Genomic DNA, 18,077 nt, shown 5'->3' on the forward strand with positions numbered 1-18,077 from the left:
TTTTTTTTTTTGATAAATACCTATTTTAATTCTTAAAAATGAAATAGCATAAATTAATCTGAAAAGATAAAATATTCAAATTTAATCACCAAATATAAAAAATATGACAAATTAATCCCTAAATAATTTAATAATAAATTAATCCTTAAATTCTGTAACTTAATTAATATTAAATTGACTTTAAAAAAAATTATTATCAAATTAATATTTAAATATTATAATTTGATGACAAAATGATATCATAAATTTAATAATAGAACTAATTTGTCATATTTTTATGGTATCTTACACTTTCAAACACTTAAATGAGTATTTATCCCTCCTTCAAATCCAGTGTGTAAGCCTTTTACTTTACATGAATAATGGATTTATTCTCTTGTAAATCCACAAGACTATATATAGTAGGACATGTACAACAAATTAGAAAATTAAATATAACAAAAAGGAGGGAAAAAAAAAAAACAAAGTAGAAAGCACATTCTTGATCACTATCTTGCATCTGGGCCACACAAAGCTTCAAGATCAACAACATTGATTTCAATCGAGTTGATGCCTTCTTTTTCACGAGCTGCTTCCATTTCTAAGGACTCTTTGAGTTCGCCGACAATGTAACTCATTGATGGCCTTTGGATAGAAATTGAAGGCACACAAGCTATTGCTGCCTCCAAGGCCTTCCACACAGAGCCAAAGTCAAAATCTCCCCGCAACCTTGGATCAACAATTTGTTGTATATCTCCTTTTGCAAGAAAGTTGTTAACCCATTGCGCAATGTGAGTGTTCTGATGACCTTTTATTATTGCTGGCTGCCCAGTAATTAGCTCCAAAAGCACAATGCCAAAACTATAAACGTCGCTTTTCTCGGTTAGCCTGCTGGATGTGTAGTATCTGTAAAAGGGAACTCATTGGTATCATGACTTTAATAAGCATAAATAGGTTGAAAAAGATATGTTCAACTTAAATCCTCGTAAATAAAAGAAGCAGCCTCATGTTTGCGTGACATAACTTACTCTGGATCAAGATATCCTAATGTGCCAATAACTACAGTCGATACATGACTTTCATTTTCAGCTGAGAAAAGTTTTGAGAAACCAAAATCAGCTACTTTTGCTTGCATTTTCTCATTCAGCAAAATGTTTGCAGTCTTAATGTCTCTATGAATTATTGGCGGCTTGCAGCCATGATGCAAGTACTCGATACCTAAACATATAGGTTCCAGTGCAGTAATTCAGTACCATTTTAGTCACCGAAAAGTGAGGAATAGACTAAGTAATTAATGCAGTCGGTGTCACTGCTAACCTTGAGCAGCATCAACTGCTATCTGAATCCTCTGTCTCCAACTTAATGGTTCTCTCCTTGCATCTATTCAGACACAAAATAGACTATGATTTCTACTTTACTTGAGTATATGTAGTCCTTAATCAAGTAACTGTGCAAGCATGAAATTAATACAGGAGAACAAATTAATACACCTGATAGATACTCTTCCAAGTTCCCATAAGCCATATATTCGTAGATGATGCCTGTGTGTCCAACTTCATTACAGTATCCGACAAAGGAAGCTAAGTTCTTGTGATGCACACGCATTAAGAGTTGAGCCTGCAAATATGCGGAATGTATTTTAGCTAGAACATTTCTTTAAATTCAAAATATATCATCTTAAATTTCTGTAGTGAGAAGCATGCCTCAGTCTGAAACTGTTGTGATCCCTGAGGACATTTTGGCAAGAGCATTTTGACAGCAACCTGTGTGCCATCCTGTAAGGAACCAAGATAAACAATTCCACATCCTCCCTTCCCAATCATTTTGTCGAAGTTATTGGTAATAGTCGATATCTGAGAGTATGTGAACTGTGTATTGTTTGTCTTCAGCACAACCTCTTCATTTAATCTCACAGCTTGCTTTGATGCTAAACAAAGTAATCAAAATTAATGATTTTCAGAAAGTCATGTCCATTCATTATATATTGTAATTTAAATATATGCGACTTTTTTCATTTTATCAATTACACTATTTCTTAATCAATTGAATTGCAAAATGTTAGTTTGGTCTTTGTATAAAAGGCATTCAGTTCATTGCATATTGAAGTCAATGGCTGAGACCCTGAATCTAGTTTCAAAATAAGACAAGTATATCTATTATCAGACCTGGTTTTCTGTTGCATCTCCTTCTCCAAATGATATTCAGTACAATACCCAATACAATGAAAAAGAGTACAACTGAAAGAATGCCTGCAACAAGTGGGGCAATATTCATTTTATCCTCTTCACATGGGCCCTCCTGGCAGAGATCCAGATTTCCATCCACACTATGGTCATATCAATTTTTTAAGAGTTTGAAGAAGGAAAGAAAAATAAAGAAGTTACAACAAAAAGTAGGTACACATCTGTGAAGCTTAGTTCAGTAAGTAACTTATTAACACCATGATTCAAACGAAAACAAACCTCAGCAAAAGTGAACCATTATTTGATCTTTCCTTGAGAAGTGAAGGAATTTGACCTGAGAGTCTATTCCCTGATAAATTGCTGCAAGATATAGCACATATTAGATGGCTTGTATTATTTCCACTGACAAATATCAGATACTGAAATCTCAATAACTTACAGAGCCTTTAAGTGTTGCAGTTGTGAAAAATCAGGTAGAGGTCCTGTTAAGCTATTGTTTGATAAATCCCTGAAAAACAAGGCATTGTTTTTTTGTTAAATTAAGTGAACCTGACACCACACCTATCCAAAACCTTGAGACTCAAGTTTATGGGTCTTCTCCTCACTTATATGGTGATAAACTTTTTTCTTTCTACTCGATGTGGAACTTCACCTCACACTTGTATTCCAACAGGATTGATGTTTTATGTTAAGTATACTCTTTAGGGAAAAAAGTATTCTCTGATTTTTATCCCCTTCTTTTTTGGAAGGATTAGAATTTAGTCATGTTGCCAAATTAATACTCACAAGGATTCTAAGAATTTGAGCTCCAAAAATGATGCAATTATTGTGCCACCTAATCCACTGGAGGCCAGATATCTGCATGCAGTTCAATTATGTCGGTCAAGTGTTGGTCTGCCTTTATTTAATGAATGCAGATTTGAATTTAGGAAAATAAAACTTACAATGCAGTTATTGTGGGTGAATTATATCCATTATTGCTGCAGTTGAGTCCATTCCAAGAGTATTTCGATGGTGCGCAAGGATCTCCTTGCCAGGATTTACCCACCGATGATGCCAACTTGTAATGCGATTTGATGTTGATGATAGCCTTAACTACAATTCTCACAAGCATATAATGTTTATGTCTGTTATTTTCGTTAACCGACTTTTCCAAAACTTTGAACTAATATTCCTTAATACAAGAACCTTTTGGGCATGATGTGCGATCAATGCTCACACATCTAGTAATTAAATTCAACTTTTTTACTTAGAATTACAATGGCAATGATTGTACTCTAGATCATGGTGAGGGCTATGATACCAATGCTATGGATAAATGATAGTAAAAGTTTAAAGGGTTAAGTGAAGGCACATGAATGATTTATACTTTTTTTTTTTTAATTTTCTGTCAGTTATTTAAAGAACAAAAAACAAAAGCAAAATGCAAAGAGTGGGCAAGAAACAACTAACCATCATCTTGGTTTGTAGGAGAATGCAAGAATTCTTTAACAATGTAAATCTCCATTGCATTTAGAATGGGTGGATGGGTGGAATTTGGTTTCTTGTGCATAGAGAACTTGAGCTTACTTCCCCTAATGGACTGATTACCATCTATTGTATTTGACTGCAAATACGTGGGAGTTACATATTCAGCCCATAATTTTCCATTCAATGTAATGTCAAATGCCCTGCTTTCATTTTCATTAAGCACTTCGATTTCAGCAAAGTGCATGTAAACATAAGACTCTGAAGTAGGTTGTCCAGTGTCAAATTCAAATTCCAGGGAATCATTTTCATTTGTCGGCCTCACAGCAGTTTTCATTACTGCCGATGGCAAGTGATATGCAGTATGGTTCAAGGAGTCGACGGTGAAGGAAGTATTGAGTGGTGTAGAATCAGGTAAGTTATACGGATACCACATTCGATCGTAATCATCTTTGTCATACCTACATGTCATCAAACAACATAAAAACCAAAACAAGTGAAGCTAGATTCAATTCTTATCTAGACAAACAGAAGTTAAATCCACATGACTTGTATAGAAATTAAACTTGTTTTAATATCCGTGAAATGGCTTACATATGTAGCAGATTTATAAGTTCAGACAGGCTTTGCTAATAAGTAACTAACTAACCTCACTATTTCATTGGTTGTTGAGCCAATGTCAAAACGTTTATAGAGGGATAAGAGTTTAGAGTTTGTTCTGTAACTGGAATGATCAAAGTGCCTCACCTCCAGTGCTGATATAAAAGGAGTTCCTTTATCAGTGTTCAATAAACAAACATATAATTCATCCAAGGATGGCACATGTAGAATCTCCTTGATTACCACATGAGTGGCATTGTCAAACATCACAGTGTCCCATAAATTAACCCCAATATAGAGATCAAATTGTGGCAGCTTATTTAAGTCATCATAGTTCCCATACATGAACGAAGCTCTTATCAAGTAAATAGTATTTCTGCCTTCTGGATGTCGTAGCGTGTAGCAATTCTTTTTCCCCTCAGGGAAGCTTCTTACATTTGTGAAAGTTCTTTGGGGTGTGTCAGAAATGAACTTGTGGGATATGCTTTTGCTTGTTCCAGTGCCAATGAACTGTGCATCTGAAGTGTAATGAATCTGAGTTTTGTCATCAGTATAGTCAAGGCCTTCTGCTATCCCACAGTCAATGCAAATAGAACCTAGAATCAACACAATCAGAAGAATTTAATAATAATAAAAAATTTGGTACTTTTCTTTAACCTGTTAAAGTTTTTTTTTTTTTTTTTTTTCATTTAGTATTTAAGTACGTATAAATTGTCAGAGAATTTTGATGCAAGCTCAGAGCAGTAGGAGAAAATCCTCACCAGTTACATCATCTAGTTTCCTTCTTCCTTGTTTGTGATGCATAGAGTTCTTCCCTGTGGCCATAACTATGGACTTTCCAGTAAATTCTGAAACGGTATATGCAAGGACACACCACAAGGTGCAGCTCCAAGCCCAATGGCATCTCCATTTTCCATCCATGAAATTTCAGAAAGAGATGACCACTATTTGCTATAGCCTATAAGCAGATATTTTGTGTTAGAAGAAATGGATAGGAATTTACTATAGAAAGTCGTATGGAGTGGTTGGGGAATTTATAATTATACCAGACTGTATAGGAGGAGATTTATGACACAAAGCATATTGATGTTTAAACTTAGAAGTGCATTAAATCCGTGGACCAGATATATTTCAAGATCAATGAGCAAAAGTTTATAGTAACTGGGGGAAAAAAGTCTCAGTAAAATTCTGTATAATCACCAATAAATGAATAATACATGTTTTTACGAGATACCTTGTGCATTGGTGACTATATAGACACCCTATGATTAATACCTGTCATACTGAATTCTTGTTTTAACCAGTGTTTTTGATAAGAATGGAAATTAATGAAATGAGAAAAATGAGTTAAAATTGAGAGTTTCTGCTGACTTCGGTTCCGTTGGTAGTTTTCAGCTTTTATTCAATTGAATGCGATGCAAAATTGCCATTGGATGATACTAGTAAATAGTCAAGAAGGGGTGATGAAGATAGATACTTGATTAATACTCAAGGCAATAAGATCAATGCAGATATATGGCATTATATTTTTGAAGAAAATAAATAACACGACGTATGTATAAAACAAGTTTAATTTTTATAATTTTACATAATTAACCAATTAAAAATTATCTTAAATATAAAATTTCAAAATTATTATTATAAAATTAAACAATCTTTATTGTTGAGGATACCAAATCGCTCTAAGTAGTAATTCTCATAAGTTCGAGTATCGTTTTCACAGGAATTTTATTACACTTTATTGAATACTCTTCAATTTGTAAGTAAGAAATAAATAGTAAAAAGTAGGAATAAATGCAAGAGTAAATTACTAGTAGATCAAACAATTTAAAAAGATAATTAATTAAGATGAAGATGTTAAGACCGGACAAACCTAATTGGCCTACGATGCATGAAATTATGATGTTTTGTTACCAATGCAATTGAACCTGTTCTACCACATCTGTCAGTTTTACTTGCCCCTGATGTCTCGGGATGACCTATTTTAACTACCTATCTCCCAAATATCTTTAAGAAGACTTAATAATTAAAATGCATTAAGGTTGAATTCTAGATGTTTGCTAAATGCTTGAGCATTGGGTCATCATTCTATGCCTAGCAATACTGACCCGATGATTTTTTTCTTTATTTGTTCTATTAGGTGTTACCCTTTCCTAAGGGTATAATCCCTAAAACTGATGCATGCATTGCCTCTTAAACCCTTATTAGGAAATATCCTCTCCCGAGCGAATAAAACCCAAAAAAATGTAAGACGTAAATACAAGATAAAAAGAAAAGAAATTAGAACATAAAACCGGGAAGGAATTCTCTTTGCATTGATAACTCTTGGCTTTTTAGGCCTGTCAGATCCTAACTAGGGATTAGCCACTCATGGCCATTGAGGGTTTTACAATTGAGGGGTAAAAGAAAGAATGGATAGGAAAACAAAGAATATAGAGAGGAAGGGAGAGCTCAGGCTTAGAGGCGAAGTGTGTTATTCCACTGGACTGACTCTCTATTTATAACTGTTGAAATGAGCTTTGGGCTTTCGTAGGCGCGCTTAGTGCGACATTCGCGCTTAGCACGGGCTGAAGGCTTAGCGTGTGTTTCTGTTGGATCGCGTGCTTAACGTGTGCTCCGCACTTAGCGTGAGTAACAGATCCTATGTCTTCACGTGTGCTTTCCTTGCCCGCTTAGCGCGTGACGCGTACTTCCAATTTTCTTCTTTTCTTCCATTTTTCTCTTGCTTTTTGCTTGTTACACCTTCAACTTTTAATTCTACAACCAAAATCTAAATTTTATCAATTCTTTAACTTTTAATTGCAAATAACAGCTAAATAATTATTTTTAAGCCAATATTTACCTGATTTTCTATTATTAATTAGCAGTTATCATTTATCATACTTTATATTTTGTAGGTTAAATTTTACTTTTGATAATCTACCTCTTTTTTTTATTCAGATTGATTCCTTATTTAAAAAAAAAATTAATTTAGTCTTTTTATGTTTTAAAGTGGTTCAAAATATAAAGAGCTAAATTAATTTAAAAAAAATAAAAGACTAAAATATAAAAAAGATAAGATAAAACATCAAAAAGTAAATTTAACCTATTTTATAATTGGATAACAATATAACTTTTTTACATTATCCATATGATCAATGCTAATAATTGACTCCCAACATATTCTCGCTATTGATAGAAAATAATAATTTTTTATGGCTCTATTTTTAAATTAGGAGAGAGTGTTGAAATGAAACCCATTAAAATTTATAATTTTTTTAAAATTTAACCAATAAAAAAATGTTAGAAAAATATTTTTTTATAGAGTGAAAATTTAAGTGACATTAATTTTCTCTCACATTAAAAAATTTAACCAACAAACTCTACTTTTTTTTCTCCCACATTAATTTTCTTTAATTGTTTAAAAAATATGACACGACACCCCCTATACTATATAACTTTCTTATTTGAAAAATATTGCATCATACACTTTAACGAAGGAGGTTGCTGTAAATGTTAAAAAGTATGATAAATTTGTGTAATTTCATAAAACTTCAAAAGCAGTTAGAATAATTTACTCATAATTTTAGAATTTTATTTATCTATCTATTGAATTATAATTATATATTATAATAATTGTATTATCGTATTTTGTCAAAATTTAAAAATAGGAGGTTAATCAAATTATTTATATATTATGTATATTTTGAAAGTATATATAATGTCACTTTTTTTTTTGTAATATACGATCACTTTTGATGTATATGAATGAAATATTAAATATTTTTAAATTAATATAGAATTTAATATATATTACTTTGTGAACTGAAAGTTTAACGGTGAGTTTCAGATAGAACTACCCAATTAATAACTTATATAACAATGTAAAAGTTTATACAAAGTATATCGATCGGTATAATTTAATATTATATATATATATATATATATATATATAAATTTTTAATTACTTATTTAATTGTTATAATTTTTTTACTTATCTATTTTAATCATATACTTAATAAATGGATTTTTTATTCCCTAAAATTTATATTTTAATTTCTAACAGATTTATATTGTTTAATTTTTTTAACTTGAATTTTAATGACAGATAACTTTTAGAAATTAGAATGTAAACTTTAAGAATTAAAAAATCTATTCATTAATTAGAAAATATAAGTTTAAAAATTATAAGAATTAAATAGATAATTAAACCATAAATAAATAAAGATTCAGATATTATTAAAGTAAATTGCTTTCTTTCTTTTCTTTTTACCACTTTCACGTTCCATATGAACCCACATTAAAACCAAGTTTTCACAGTCTATTTTCTCTCAAATTAACCCTTAATCAGCCACTCTTGATTCTCACTTGTTCTTCTCTTTCTTCCTTTTTCTCCTTCGTCCCCTCTCTGCTCTGTTTATTTCTAATAAAAGGAGAAAAAGGGCATTTATTATTTCCACTCCCCTTTATTGTTAATACACTTTCCATTTAATTTTCTTTTCCAAAAGTATCCTACAAAATACACTTCCATTAAGTTTTCTTCTTCTTGAATCACTATTTCGAAACTTTACATCCGAGACTCTCTGTCTCGTTTAGAGTTCAACCTCCCCCTTCCTTTTGTACCAACAATTGCTTATTGTGCCCCAAGTTCTTATTTTTGGAAAACTCTATTTCTAATAACCTTTTCTCTCATGAAAAAAAAAGGCTTATCCACAACGAATGCAACACGCGGTGGCAAAGGGGACAGTGAGGCACAAAATTTTGAATTGCTCTTCACATTTGACTTTCCCTTTTCTCCTTTTTGCACTCATAAAAAGCAAAAGCAAAGTTAGTGCATTTGTTTGACCTTAAGCGCAGGAAACAGGAACAATTTTGGGAAAAAAAATTAAAAGGGGAGTGTAATAGTAATAAGGGGAAGTGGAAATAGAAAATAGCAAAAAAAAAGACCCTCTTTCTATGCACGTCAGTGGTGGGCCAAGCAACAAGGCAGTGAAAGCCGAAAGAGAAAGGCTAACGTGTGGACGTTGGAATCAAAGGCGAAGCTATTTGTTTTGTTTAGTCATCGACTTCTACTGCAAGGCTATAATAGTCATCTTCTAGTCGTCTATAGCTTCTCTTGTTTTCTTTTCTCCATTGCAATCATAATCCAACCAAGTCAATTATAGTCATCGTCCGTTTCTTGTCTGATCAGTACGTTTTCTTTTGTCCATTGCAATCATAATCCAACCAAGTCAATTATAGTCATCGTCCGTTTCTTTTATGGTATCTACCGACACAACATATCACACATTGACCACGTCGCCAAAACACAAATGTGTAGTATAAGTCATAACAGCAACCTGATATATATTTGCCATTTTCTACTTCAAAGGCACAAGGCAGAAGCTGGTGATAAGAAATGCGAATGTCCCGGAGTTTCCTAGTTGCTTTTCTAGGATGTCTACTTCTTGCCGTTCCAATTCAAGCTCAGGATCAATCAGGTTTGATAACAAATTATTATATCATTACCCAATAAAGGTTTAGCTGAAGCCTCAAGACCCATCCATAATGTATGCATTTTATGTTTTAGGATTCGTCAGCATAGCTTGCGGAGCTCCTGCAGGTGTGAACTTTACTGTGCTGGAAACAGGCTTAAACTATACATCAGATGCAAATTTCATAAATACTGGTGTGAAGAGCACAATAGTATCTGAACTCAGAGATCAGTTTCAAAGACACATGTGGAATCTCAGAAGCTTCCCGGAAGGAAAAAGGAACTGCTACAAAATAAACATCACAAGAGGCTCCAAGTATCTGATCAGGGCTTTTTTTTTGTACGGAAATTATGATGGCTTAAATATGTTACCACAGTTTGATCTTCTTCTCGGGGCTAACCGGTGGCGTACAGTGAACATAAAAAATGCATCCGTTAGCCAATCTTTTGAGATCATATATGTACCTTCACTGGATTACGTACATATATGTATGGTTGACACAGGCCTTGGGACACCATTTATATCAGCTATAGAGTTGAGGTCTTTGAGAAATAACATTTATAAAACTGAATTTGGATCATTGGAAACGTACATCCGTCGGGATTTAGGTTCAAACAAAGGCTACAGGTGAAATTGCACAAGTTTTGAATTAAATCTTTTGCATTAAAAGATTCTATTCTATTGGACTTACTTTGATTTTCTCACAGGTACGACGATGATGTTTATGATCGTTACTGGAGCAATGACGATGCAGATACATGGTATGACAATGTAGATAAATGGAAACAGCTAAATTTTCCGATTGATGCTGATTCTTTAGTGCAGAAACATTACCAACCGCCAGCTGTTGTCATGAGCACCGCAGTTACACCAGCAAATGTTAGTGCTCCATTGGTAATAAGCTGGGAGCCATATGATCCAAAAGAGTCATTCTATGTTTACATGCACTTCACAGAGATTCAAGTGTTAGCAAAGAATCAGACGAGACAGTTCAACATCACCCTGAACGGAAACCTATTGTATGGAAATATGTCTCCTAGGTACCACAGTGTCCGAACTATATATACCACTTCAGGCATCAGTGGGAAATTAATTAATTTTTCATTTGTGATGACCGAGACTTCTACCCTACCTCCCATCATCAATGCCATTGAAATTTACAGAGTGAAAGAGTTCCCGCAACAAGACACATACCAAGGAGATGGTATGCCAAGAAAACAAAAAATATGATTTCTAACATCTAAAATCCATTTCTCTGGTTTACACTAATATAGTTAATCTACACTTTTTTACACTAATTTATTTATTTACTTGCATTTCAATAATAGTTGATGCGATTACAACCATCAAGTCTGTTTATGGGGTGACAAGAGATTGGCAAGGTGATCCATGCAGCCCGAAAGACTACTTGTGGGAGGGTCTGAATTGTACGTATCCCGTAATTGACTCCCCAAGAATCATAACTTTGTAAGTCATCTTTTCCAATTTAACATTATAGCTTTAGAAAACTGAGTCTGAAATGATAACATATATAATAACTACTGGTTGTGCAAAACAGGAACTTATCTTCAAGTGGATTGTCAGGAAAAATAGACCCTTCAATTTTAAATCTCACCATGTTGGAGAAATTGTGAGTTTTTTATTTTGTTTCACCTGGTCCAATAATGATGCGACTAGAAAAATCCCTTATTTCAAATATTTTTATTCTTTCTTTTATGTACTTATGTGTCAAGAATAAGATTTAAACATACTTAAAACGGCCAAGTTATTTGCTTTGCAGGGATTTATCAAACAATAGCTTAAACGGTGAAGTTCCTGATTTTCTGTCTCAATTACAATACTTGAAGATCTTGTAAGTTACTGGACTGATACTTGATGTCTGGAACTATTGTGATTCCTCTGCATTTAGAAAATAGAAAAAGGATATTAAAGTTTTCGTCTTTTGGCAGGAACTTGGAGAATAATAACCTCTCCGGTTCAATTCCCTCAACACTTGTTGAAAAATCTAAGGAAGGTTCCCTATCACTAAGGTATGGATCCTATTGAAAATTCTCAAATTCATAATATCGTCATTTTTTAACGCAATGACTACCAATTGGTTATATTTTAGTCTTTTACGTAAATCTCCTTTATCTATATATGTCCAATATTTTGCAGTTATCTCTCTCGATGGCACTAGATATTTTATTTTATTTTATTTTATTTTAATTCAACGGAGGTGACCAAATTATGGATGACTTGTAAGGTTTACTAAGAGTTAAAACATAAATCTTCTTTATATTTTTATGCAAGTGTGGGCCAAAATTCACATCCATCTATGTGAATCTGGTCAATGCAATGAAAAGGAAAAAGAAAAGGGAGAGAGGAAGAGGACAAAAAGAACATGTTACACCCATAGTAGCGTCAGTTCGTGGGGTTGAAAGTTATCCTTCTAGAAGCCAAAAATTATCATGTTGTCATTTAACTGAGAAATTTAAGGATTGAGATAAAAAAATCAAAGACTAAAATTAGTAAATATTTAGTTGGAGGAGTAAAAACAAAAATCTTGAATAATTAAGAGACTAAAAACATATTTTACTTAAAAAATAACAGTTGAATGAAGCATCTATTGGTTCAAGTTAAAAAAGTATTTATTTAAAAAAAATTAATTATAATTTATTTGATTCAAATTTTAAAAATAAATAATTGAATCAAAATAATTAATTTGATTTAAATTGTCGAGTTCATTTGGTCAATGCAATTTGATAAGTCCCTACATATAAAAACTTTTCAATACAAGTGGAGGGGAGAATAAAATTCTCCACACCAAGAATTTGACCGGAGATTTTTTTTCCCCATAAATCATAAGTTGAAAAAAAAATAATTTTTCATGTTTAACATGCATTTTTAAAAAAATAACATTCTTAGGATAAGATGTTTCTTGAGAATATTTTTTTAATTAGTTTCCCACAAATTTTTTTTATGGGAAACATTATATTTTAGAATTTTTCTTTTAAAAACATCATGTTAGTCTTTATAAAATTATATAATGTAAAAAATAATTAAAATAATCAGTAAAAATATACAAACTCTTTGATCTTTAGAAAAATTATCTAAAAAATTTCAATGATTAACTAAACAAATTTTATTCAATCCCATAAAACATGATTCCTGGACAAGAACAAAATTCTCCCCTACCAAATACTCCCTTGCATATACAGACATTTTTTAATCCTCGTTTTCTTTAGGTGATTTTGAAACCTCTTTTTATTTTGCATCGAATAAAATTTTAAACTAATTAGTAATTGAAAATTATACGTATCTTTGCATGAACTTCCCAAAATTTTGTCCCCTTAAATAGCCTATTAATAGTTACTTAAAAAAACTTACAACATTAATTATCGTAAAAGTTTGCTGTCAAATTAATTCTTCATATATATAAGAGAATAATATTACCATGTTCATCTTTATATATGATTTAAGTAGAAAATGTCTAATTGGTTGAACAAAATTAATAAATATTATAAATTCTTGTACTGTCTTTGAGATTAAAAATATATATGATTTAAGTATTGCCAAATTCTAAGATTAGTTATTTATTTATATTACTTTTAGGAGATTTTTTTTAAGATCATATATCATCCTTGAAACATGAGAGATAATCTTGTTATAAAATTATGATCAATATGAACAACAAAACTCTATATCCTATCACGTAACTCATTTTTAAGGAATTTTAAGTAATTTCATTTTTCAAATTATTTTGTCCTGAAATAAGTGAGTTTTAATTATGATATTATAATGGAAGGAGTTATCTATTTTATTTTCTGGAATTTAGATAGAATTTTCATTTATTTTCTTATATTTCAATGTTTTTTAGGTAATAAAGAAGGGAGATTAGAATTCAAATAGATTAATAAAGAAAACCAAAAGAAAAAAGAGAGTAGACTCTTTAAGAGTTTTAAGTTTATTTTTTTCATCTTGTATGGGTTATTTGACACACGCATAAAAGGTGAAAACACATGCTTATGGATATTTTTCTTTTATCTAATTTTGCATTCATTGTATAGGGTTAAATTTCTTGAATTTATACTTTAATTCTTCTCAACTTATTTCCTTAGAGATAACTCTTTCTCTAAGAATAGACTACAAAACAAAAACTTGTTTTGTTCCTTTTTTGGAATTATAAAAGTAGTAACTTTTTTTTTACAGAATAAAAGTAGTAACCCTTATTTAGTTTCCTTTGGATAACCCACAATATAATATTCATTGGATTATTTGGTTGTTTAAAAAATAAGTTTTTTTAATAATTTCTAACATTTTTTAGAAATATTACTTCAAATAATATTTTTTTAAAATGTTAGATTCTAATTTATTTATTTATTTTTTATCTTTAAAATATTTATTAAATTCATTTTCCACGTTTTGAAATAAAATAGGATTTTATTATTATTTTTTACTATACTTTACAAAATTGATGCTATTTATTTTAACTATTATGCTGTTATTAATTAATATAATACAAGTATAATGCTTAATCAAGTATAGGTTACTTTTTTTGCTTATTTTAAATTTAATTAAAAATATTTTAAGATATAATATAAGACTAATAGTAGAATAAATAATACGAAAAAATGTAATAATTAAAATAATTCATAAATAAAAAATTACAGGAATTTAAATTAAATTAATTAAAGGTTAAAATTGCAACACCTGAAATAAAATTAAAATTTATATAAATAGACAATAATCCAATTTGGAAGTATAGACTTGTGGTTGTGGAGGTTGGAAGCAAAGAGCAAAGCTATTTCTTTAGTTTAGTCATTGTCTCATACTTCACAACAGCACAAAGTGTTAGAGTATTTGACCGAGTTAGCGTCTAAAATGGTTTTCGTGTAAGCTAGATAAGGTCAGTGGCACTGCCACCGTGAATCACAATCACAATCTATACTTGTCTACAAGGAGGGCCACACGACTCGGTGGGTTTACTCTCAAATTCATGATATGGTTATTTGTGGTAATGATTATCATTAATTGGTTATATTTAAGGCAGTACTTGGGATGTGATTTCAACTCGATCTTAAAATTTCAGCTTCAGTAGTTTTGCCTAACTTTAACCCCAAAAATTGACACATGAAATAAGAGTTGCTCCCAAGTTATATACGCCAGTCAATTTGTACATGATTGTCGATCTGCCACATCACTAGTGCATGGGGTCTCCAACACTTAACGATAACTTGTGAAAACAGCTCAGGACTTGTATGGAAATAGTTCAACCGTACCCCATTTTTCCTTTTGATTATGGGAACAACTTAAATAAAAATGATTACATGATTAACACTTATTCAATAAGCACTTATTAATTAAACCATTGATACAAACGCATCCTTGGTCCATCTTTTTCTAGATTTCACCTTAAAAGAGAAAATTATTGGGTCAAGCACATTTTATGAAAATCTCTTAAAATAATTTTTATGGTGTCACCTTTGTTTTTCCTTTTCCATAGGGGCAATAGTTGATCCACTGAATCTCTAGGCACAAGCAAAATGAATTGAAGAATCTTTTGATATTATCGATGACTTAAAACATATATATTCTCTTCTGTGATTACTTTCCATGCTAGTGTGGGCCAAAATCCATATCTATGTGAATCTGGTCAATGCAATTTCGAGAAGAAACAAAAGAACATTGTTACGCCCATAGTAGCATCAATTTGTGGGGCGTTGATTCTTCTAGTAGCCGTGGCAATATTGTGGACCCTTAAAAGGAGAAAATCAAAAGGTAATGCTGCGATTTTAAAAGATTCGTATTTTTTTATCAATGATTTGCCAAACAAATTCATTCTTGACCTATTAATTTTCCAATATTGTAGAAAAATCAACAGCTTTGATGGAAGTGAATGATGAAAGTGAGATCTCACGCCTGCGATCCACAAAAAAAGATGATTCATTAGCGCAAGTCAAAAAACAAATATATTCATACTCTGACGTCCTTAAAATCACCAACAATTTCAATACAATTATTGGTAAAGGAGGATTTGGAACAGTTTACCTGGGCTATATCGATGACAGTCCAGTTGCAGTGAAAGTGCTTTCTCCATCGGCTGTACATGGCTTTCAACAATTTCAAGCAGAGGTAATTTTTTAATCGCGCTTTACACTAGCTTTTTTAGATAAGTAACAAATATATATGGTTAAACATGGTTGTGATTTTCATTTCCAGGTTAAACTTCTAATCAGAGTTCATCACAAAAACTTAACATCCCTTATTGGTTATTGCAATGAAGGAACCAATAAGGCTCTCATATATGAGTATATGGCTAATGGGAACTTACAAGAACATCTCTCTGGTTAGTTGTCAAATAAAATTAATTTCTTGTTAAAAATGTCTGCAAATCAATTTCCAAACTAGGTTTGTATTCTGAAACTCTGGATATAGAAGTTTTCATATGATTAACTTCTAGTAAACAAAAACCAACATGTATAGAAAGTTACACAACTTGTTCCTGTAGGTAAACACAGCAAATCAACGTTCTTGAGCTGGGAGGACAGACTTCGTATAGCAGTGGATGCAGCCTTAGGTCAGAAACTAAAATTCAAATTATTTTGACAGTTTTGTTAAGTCCCTTTTTACCCTGTTAATATGTTTACCCGCAAATATAATCTCAGGATTGGAGTATCTGCAAAATGGTTGCAAGCCTCCAATAATCCACAGAGATGTAAAATCTACAAACATCTTGTTGAATGAACACTTCCAAGCAAAATTGTCTGATTTTGGTCTATCCAAAGCTATCCCAACTGATGGGGAATCTCTCGTGTCAACTGTCCTTGCTGGTACTCCTGGTTATCTGGACCCTCAGTAAGCATTTCAATTATTTTCCTATCCATCATTTTCTGCGAAAATATATATAGTGAGAGTTTCTACGTCGATATTTGAGTTATGACCACAAACTCTCAGAAAATAAATTGGGTTACATGTCTTTTCTTGCAGCTGCCACATATCCAGTAGATTAACACAGAAAAGCGATGTTTATAGCTTTGGAGTTGTTCTTTTGGAAATAATCACAAACCAACCAGTAATGGAAAGGAATCAAGAAAAGGGTCACATAAGTAGAAGGGTTAGGTCCTTGATTGAGAAAGGGGATATCAGGGCCATAGTTGACTCAAGGTTAGAAGGAGATTATGACATTAACTCAGCTTGGAAAGCCTTAGAAATAGCAATGGCTTGTGTTTCTAAAAATCCCAACGAAAGGCCAATCATGAGTGAGATTGCTATTGAACTAAAGGAGACATTAGCGATCGAAATAGCTCGAGCAAAACATTGTGATGCCAATCCCAGACATTTAGTTGAAGCGGTTAGCGTGAATGTGGACACCGAATTCATGCCCCTGGCGAGGTAGAAGCTTACCTAAAGAAGAATAAGATAATGTCGTCAAAAATAAGTCATTAAAGTGTGTTGGAGGATGAAGACGAGTTAATGAAATCAAGCCACAAAAGAGATGTGTGTAAAAATAAATAATGAAAGAATGAAAACCTGTGTTATTTAATTTTTCCTTGTATAAGATTTATAGAGTTTTATAAAACATGATAATATAAAATAGTTTTATAATATTATTCGATCTCTAATTAATATTTAAATTATTTTAAAATAATTATTTTAAAAATTAATAAAATTACTTAAATAATGAGTTGTGATTAGATGATTATATAAAAAAATTTATGTTGTCAATTCATGATCATTTTTCTCAAATTTATAAAATAAGTTATTTTTACCTTGAGTTCTTATTTGGTAAAAAACAATTGAGTTTGTATGAAATGAATTAACGTAATTTGATATTTTAAAAAATAAATTATTTATTTATTTATTTTCTTTAAATTAAATTTAGTCTACAATTTGAGAAGTGAGTGCAAATTGTTGTAAGTTCGGATATTGGAGTTTGACTTCACTTCTTGAAGAGAGAAAAAAAGTCTATATTTGGCTTTTTTTATTAAAACTTCCAAATTTCTAAACCTATCTCATGACTGCTTTGGTTTTAACTTAGGGTAAATTAATTTATAGGTTCTTGAAATATTTTACAAATTTTAATTATGCTCTTTAAATATTGATTAATTAGGTTCTTGAACTTAAATTTAATTTCTAATTAAGTCCTTTCACCATCGTTATACAAAATTAAGTTCACAAGCCTTTCTCCTAATCTAATGTTGTCACCTTTTTGGGTATGCACTAAGTATTCTCATTTCTCTAGGTAAGTGTTCTCACCTCTTAGAGCCCAATATTCTTAAATATGAAGGTTTTGAATTCGTATTCCCTATTAAATTTTTCAACCGGTATTCTTACCTCTATAAGTTCACACAACCCTAAGTTATTAGAAATTTGGTGTTTTAATTGATGAGTTATGAGAAAAAGAAGGTTTAAT

At 31.4% G+C, this 18,077-nt stretch overlaps 2 protein-coding genes across 2 annotated transcripts; one reads left to right on the forward strand and one right to left on the reverse strand.

Annotated features, from left to right (window-relative positions):
- Window positions 1–246: 246 nt before the first annotated feature.
- LOC114386454 (putative leucine-rich repeat receptor-like protein kinase At2g19210) lies at window positions 247–5,288 on the reverse strand. The gene is made up of 13 exons (XM_028346457.1): window positions 4,991–5,288; window positions 4,279–4,825; window positions 3,615–4,090; window positions 3,107–3,257; window positions 2,949–3,020; window positions 2,602–2,670; window positions 2,442–2,522; window positions 2,145–2,305; window positions 1,683–1,906; window positions 1,470–1,596; window positions 1,297–1,359; window positions 1,008–1,197; window positions 247–885 (listed from the first exon to the last, which is right to left on the reverse strand). Exons 1-13 carry the CDS (start codon window positions 5,148–5,150, stop codon window positions 489–491), a joined length of 2,718 nt encoding a protein of 905 aa, XP_028202258.1. The 5' UTR covers window positions 5,151–5,288; the 3' UTR covers window positions 247–488.
- Window positions 5,289–9,553: 4,265 nt separating this feature from the next.
- LOC114386459 (LRR receptor-like serine/threonine-protein kinase IOS1) lies at window positions 9,554–17,260 on the forward strand. The gene is made up of 13 exons (XM_028346469.1): window positions 9,554–9,688; window positions 9,778–10,309; window positions 10,390–10,886; window positions 11,011–11,149; window positions 11,241–11,312; window positions 11,463–11,534; window positions 11,632–11,712; window positions 15,285–15,442; window positions 15,534–15,796; window positions 15,884–16,010; window positions 16,173–16,241; window positions 16,330–16,519; window positions 16,652–17,260. Exons 1-13 carry the CDS (start codon window positions 9,607–9,609, stop codon window positions 17,058–17,060), a joined length of 2,691 nt encoding a protein of 896 aa, XP_028202270.1. The 5' UTR covers window positions 9,554–9,606; the 3' UTR covers window positions 17,061–17,260.
- The last annotated feature ends 817 nt before the right edge of the window (window positions 17,261–18,077 follow it).

Source organism: Glycine soja, chromosome 15, assembly GCF_004193775.1.
Source record: "Glycine soja cultivar W05 chromosome 15, ASM419377v2, whole genome shotgun sequence".
In the NCBI taxonomy this organism is placed as follows: Eukaryota; Viridiplantae; Streptophyta; class Magnoliopsida; order Fabales; family Fabaceae; genus Glycine; species Glycine soja.

What these genes read in the sequence shown, in the direction of transcription:
- LOC114386454 (XM_028346457.1), bottom strand. Translation starts at nt 5,150, where the DNA reads ATGGATGGAAAATGGAGATGCCATTGGGCTTGGAGCTGCACCTTGTGG. An exon ending in ACAACCAATGAAATAGTGAG is followed by an intron (nt 4,091 to 4,278) that starts GTTAGTTAGTTA and finishes GATGACATGTAG; the next exon opens with GTATGACAAAGATGATTACG. An exon ending in TTAGGATATCTTGATCCAGA is followed by an intron (nt 886 to 1,007) that starts GTAAGTTATGTC and finishes TCCCTTTTACAG; the next exon opens with ATACTACACATCCAGCAGGC.
- LOC114386459 (XM_028346469.1), top strand. Translation starts at nt 9,607, where the DNA reads ATGCGAATGTCCCGGAGTTTCCTAGTTGCTTTTCTAGGATGTCTACTT. An exon ending in TAAAAGGAGAAAATCAAAAG is followed by an intron (nt 15,443 to 15,533) that starts GTAATGCTGCGA and finishes CCAATATTGTAG; the next exon opens with AAAAATCAACAGCTTTGATG. An exon ending in CTTACAAGAACATCTCTCTG is followed by an intron (nt 16,011 to 16,172) that starts GTTAGTTGTCAA and finishes TTGTTCCTGTAG; the next exon opens with GTAAACACAGCAAATCAACG.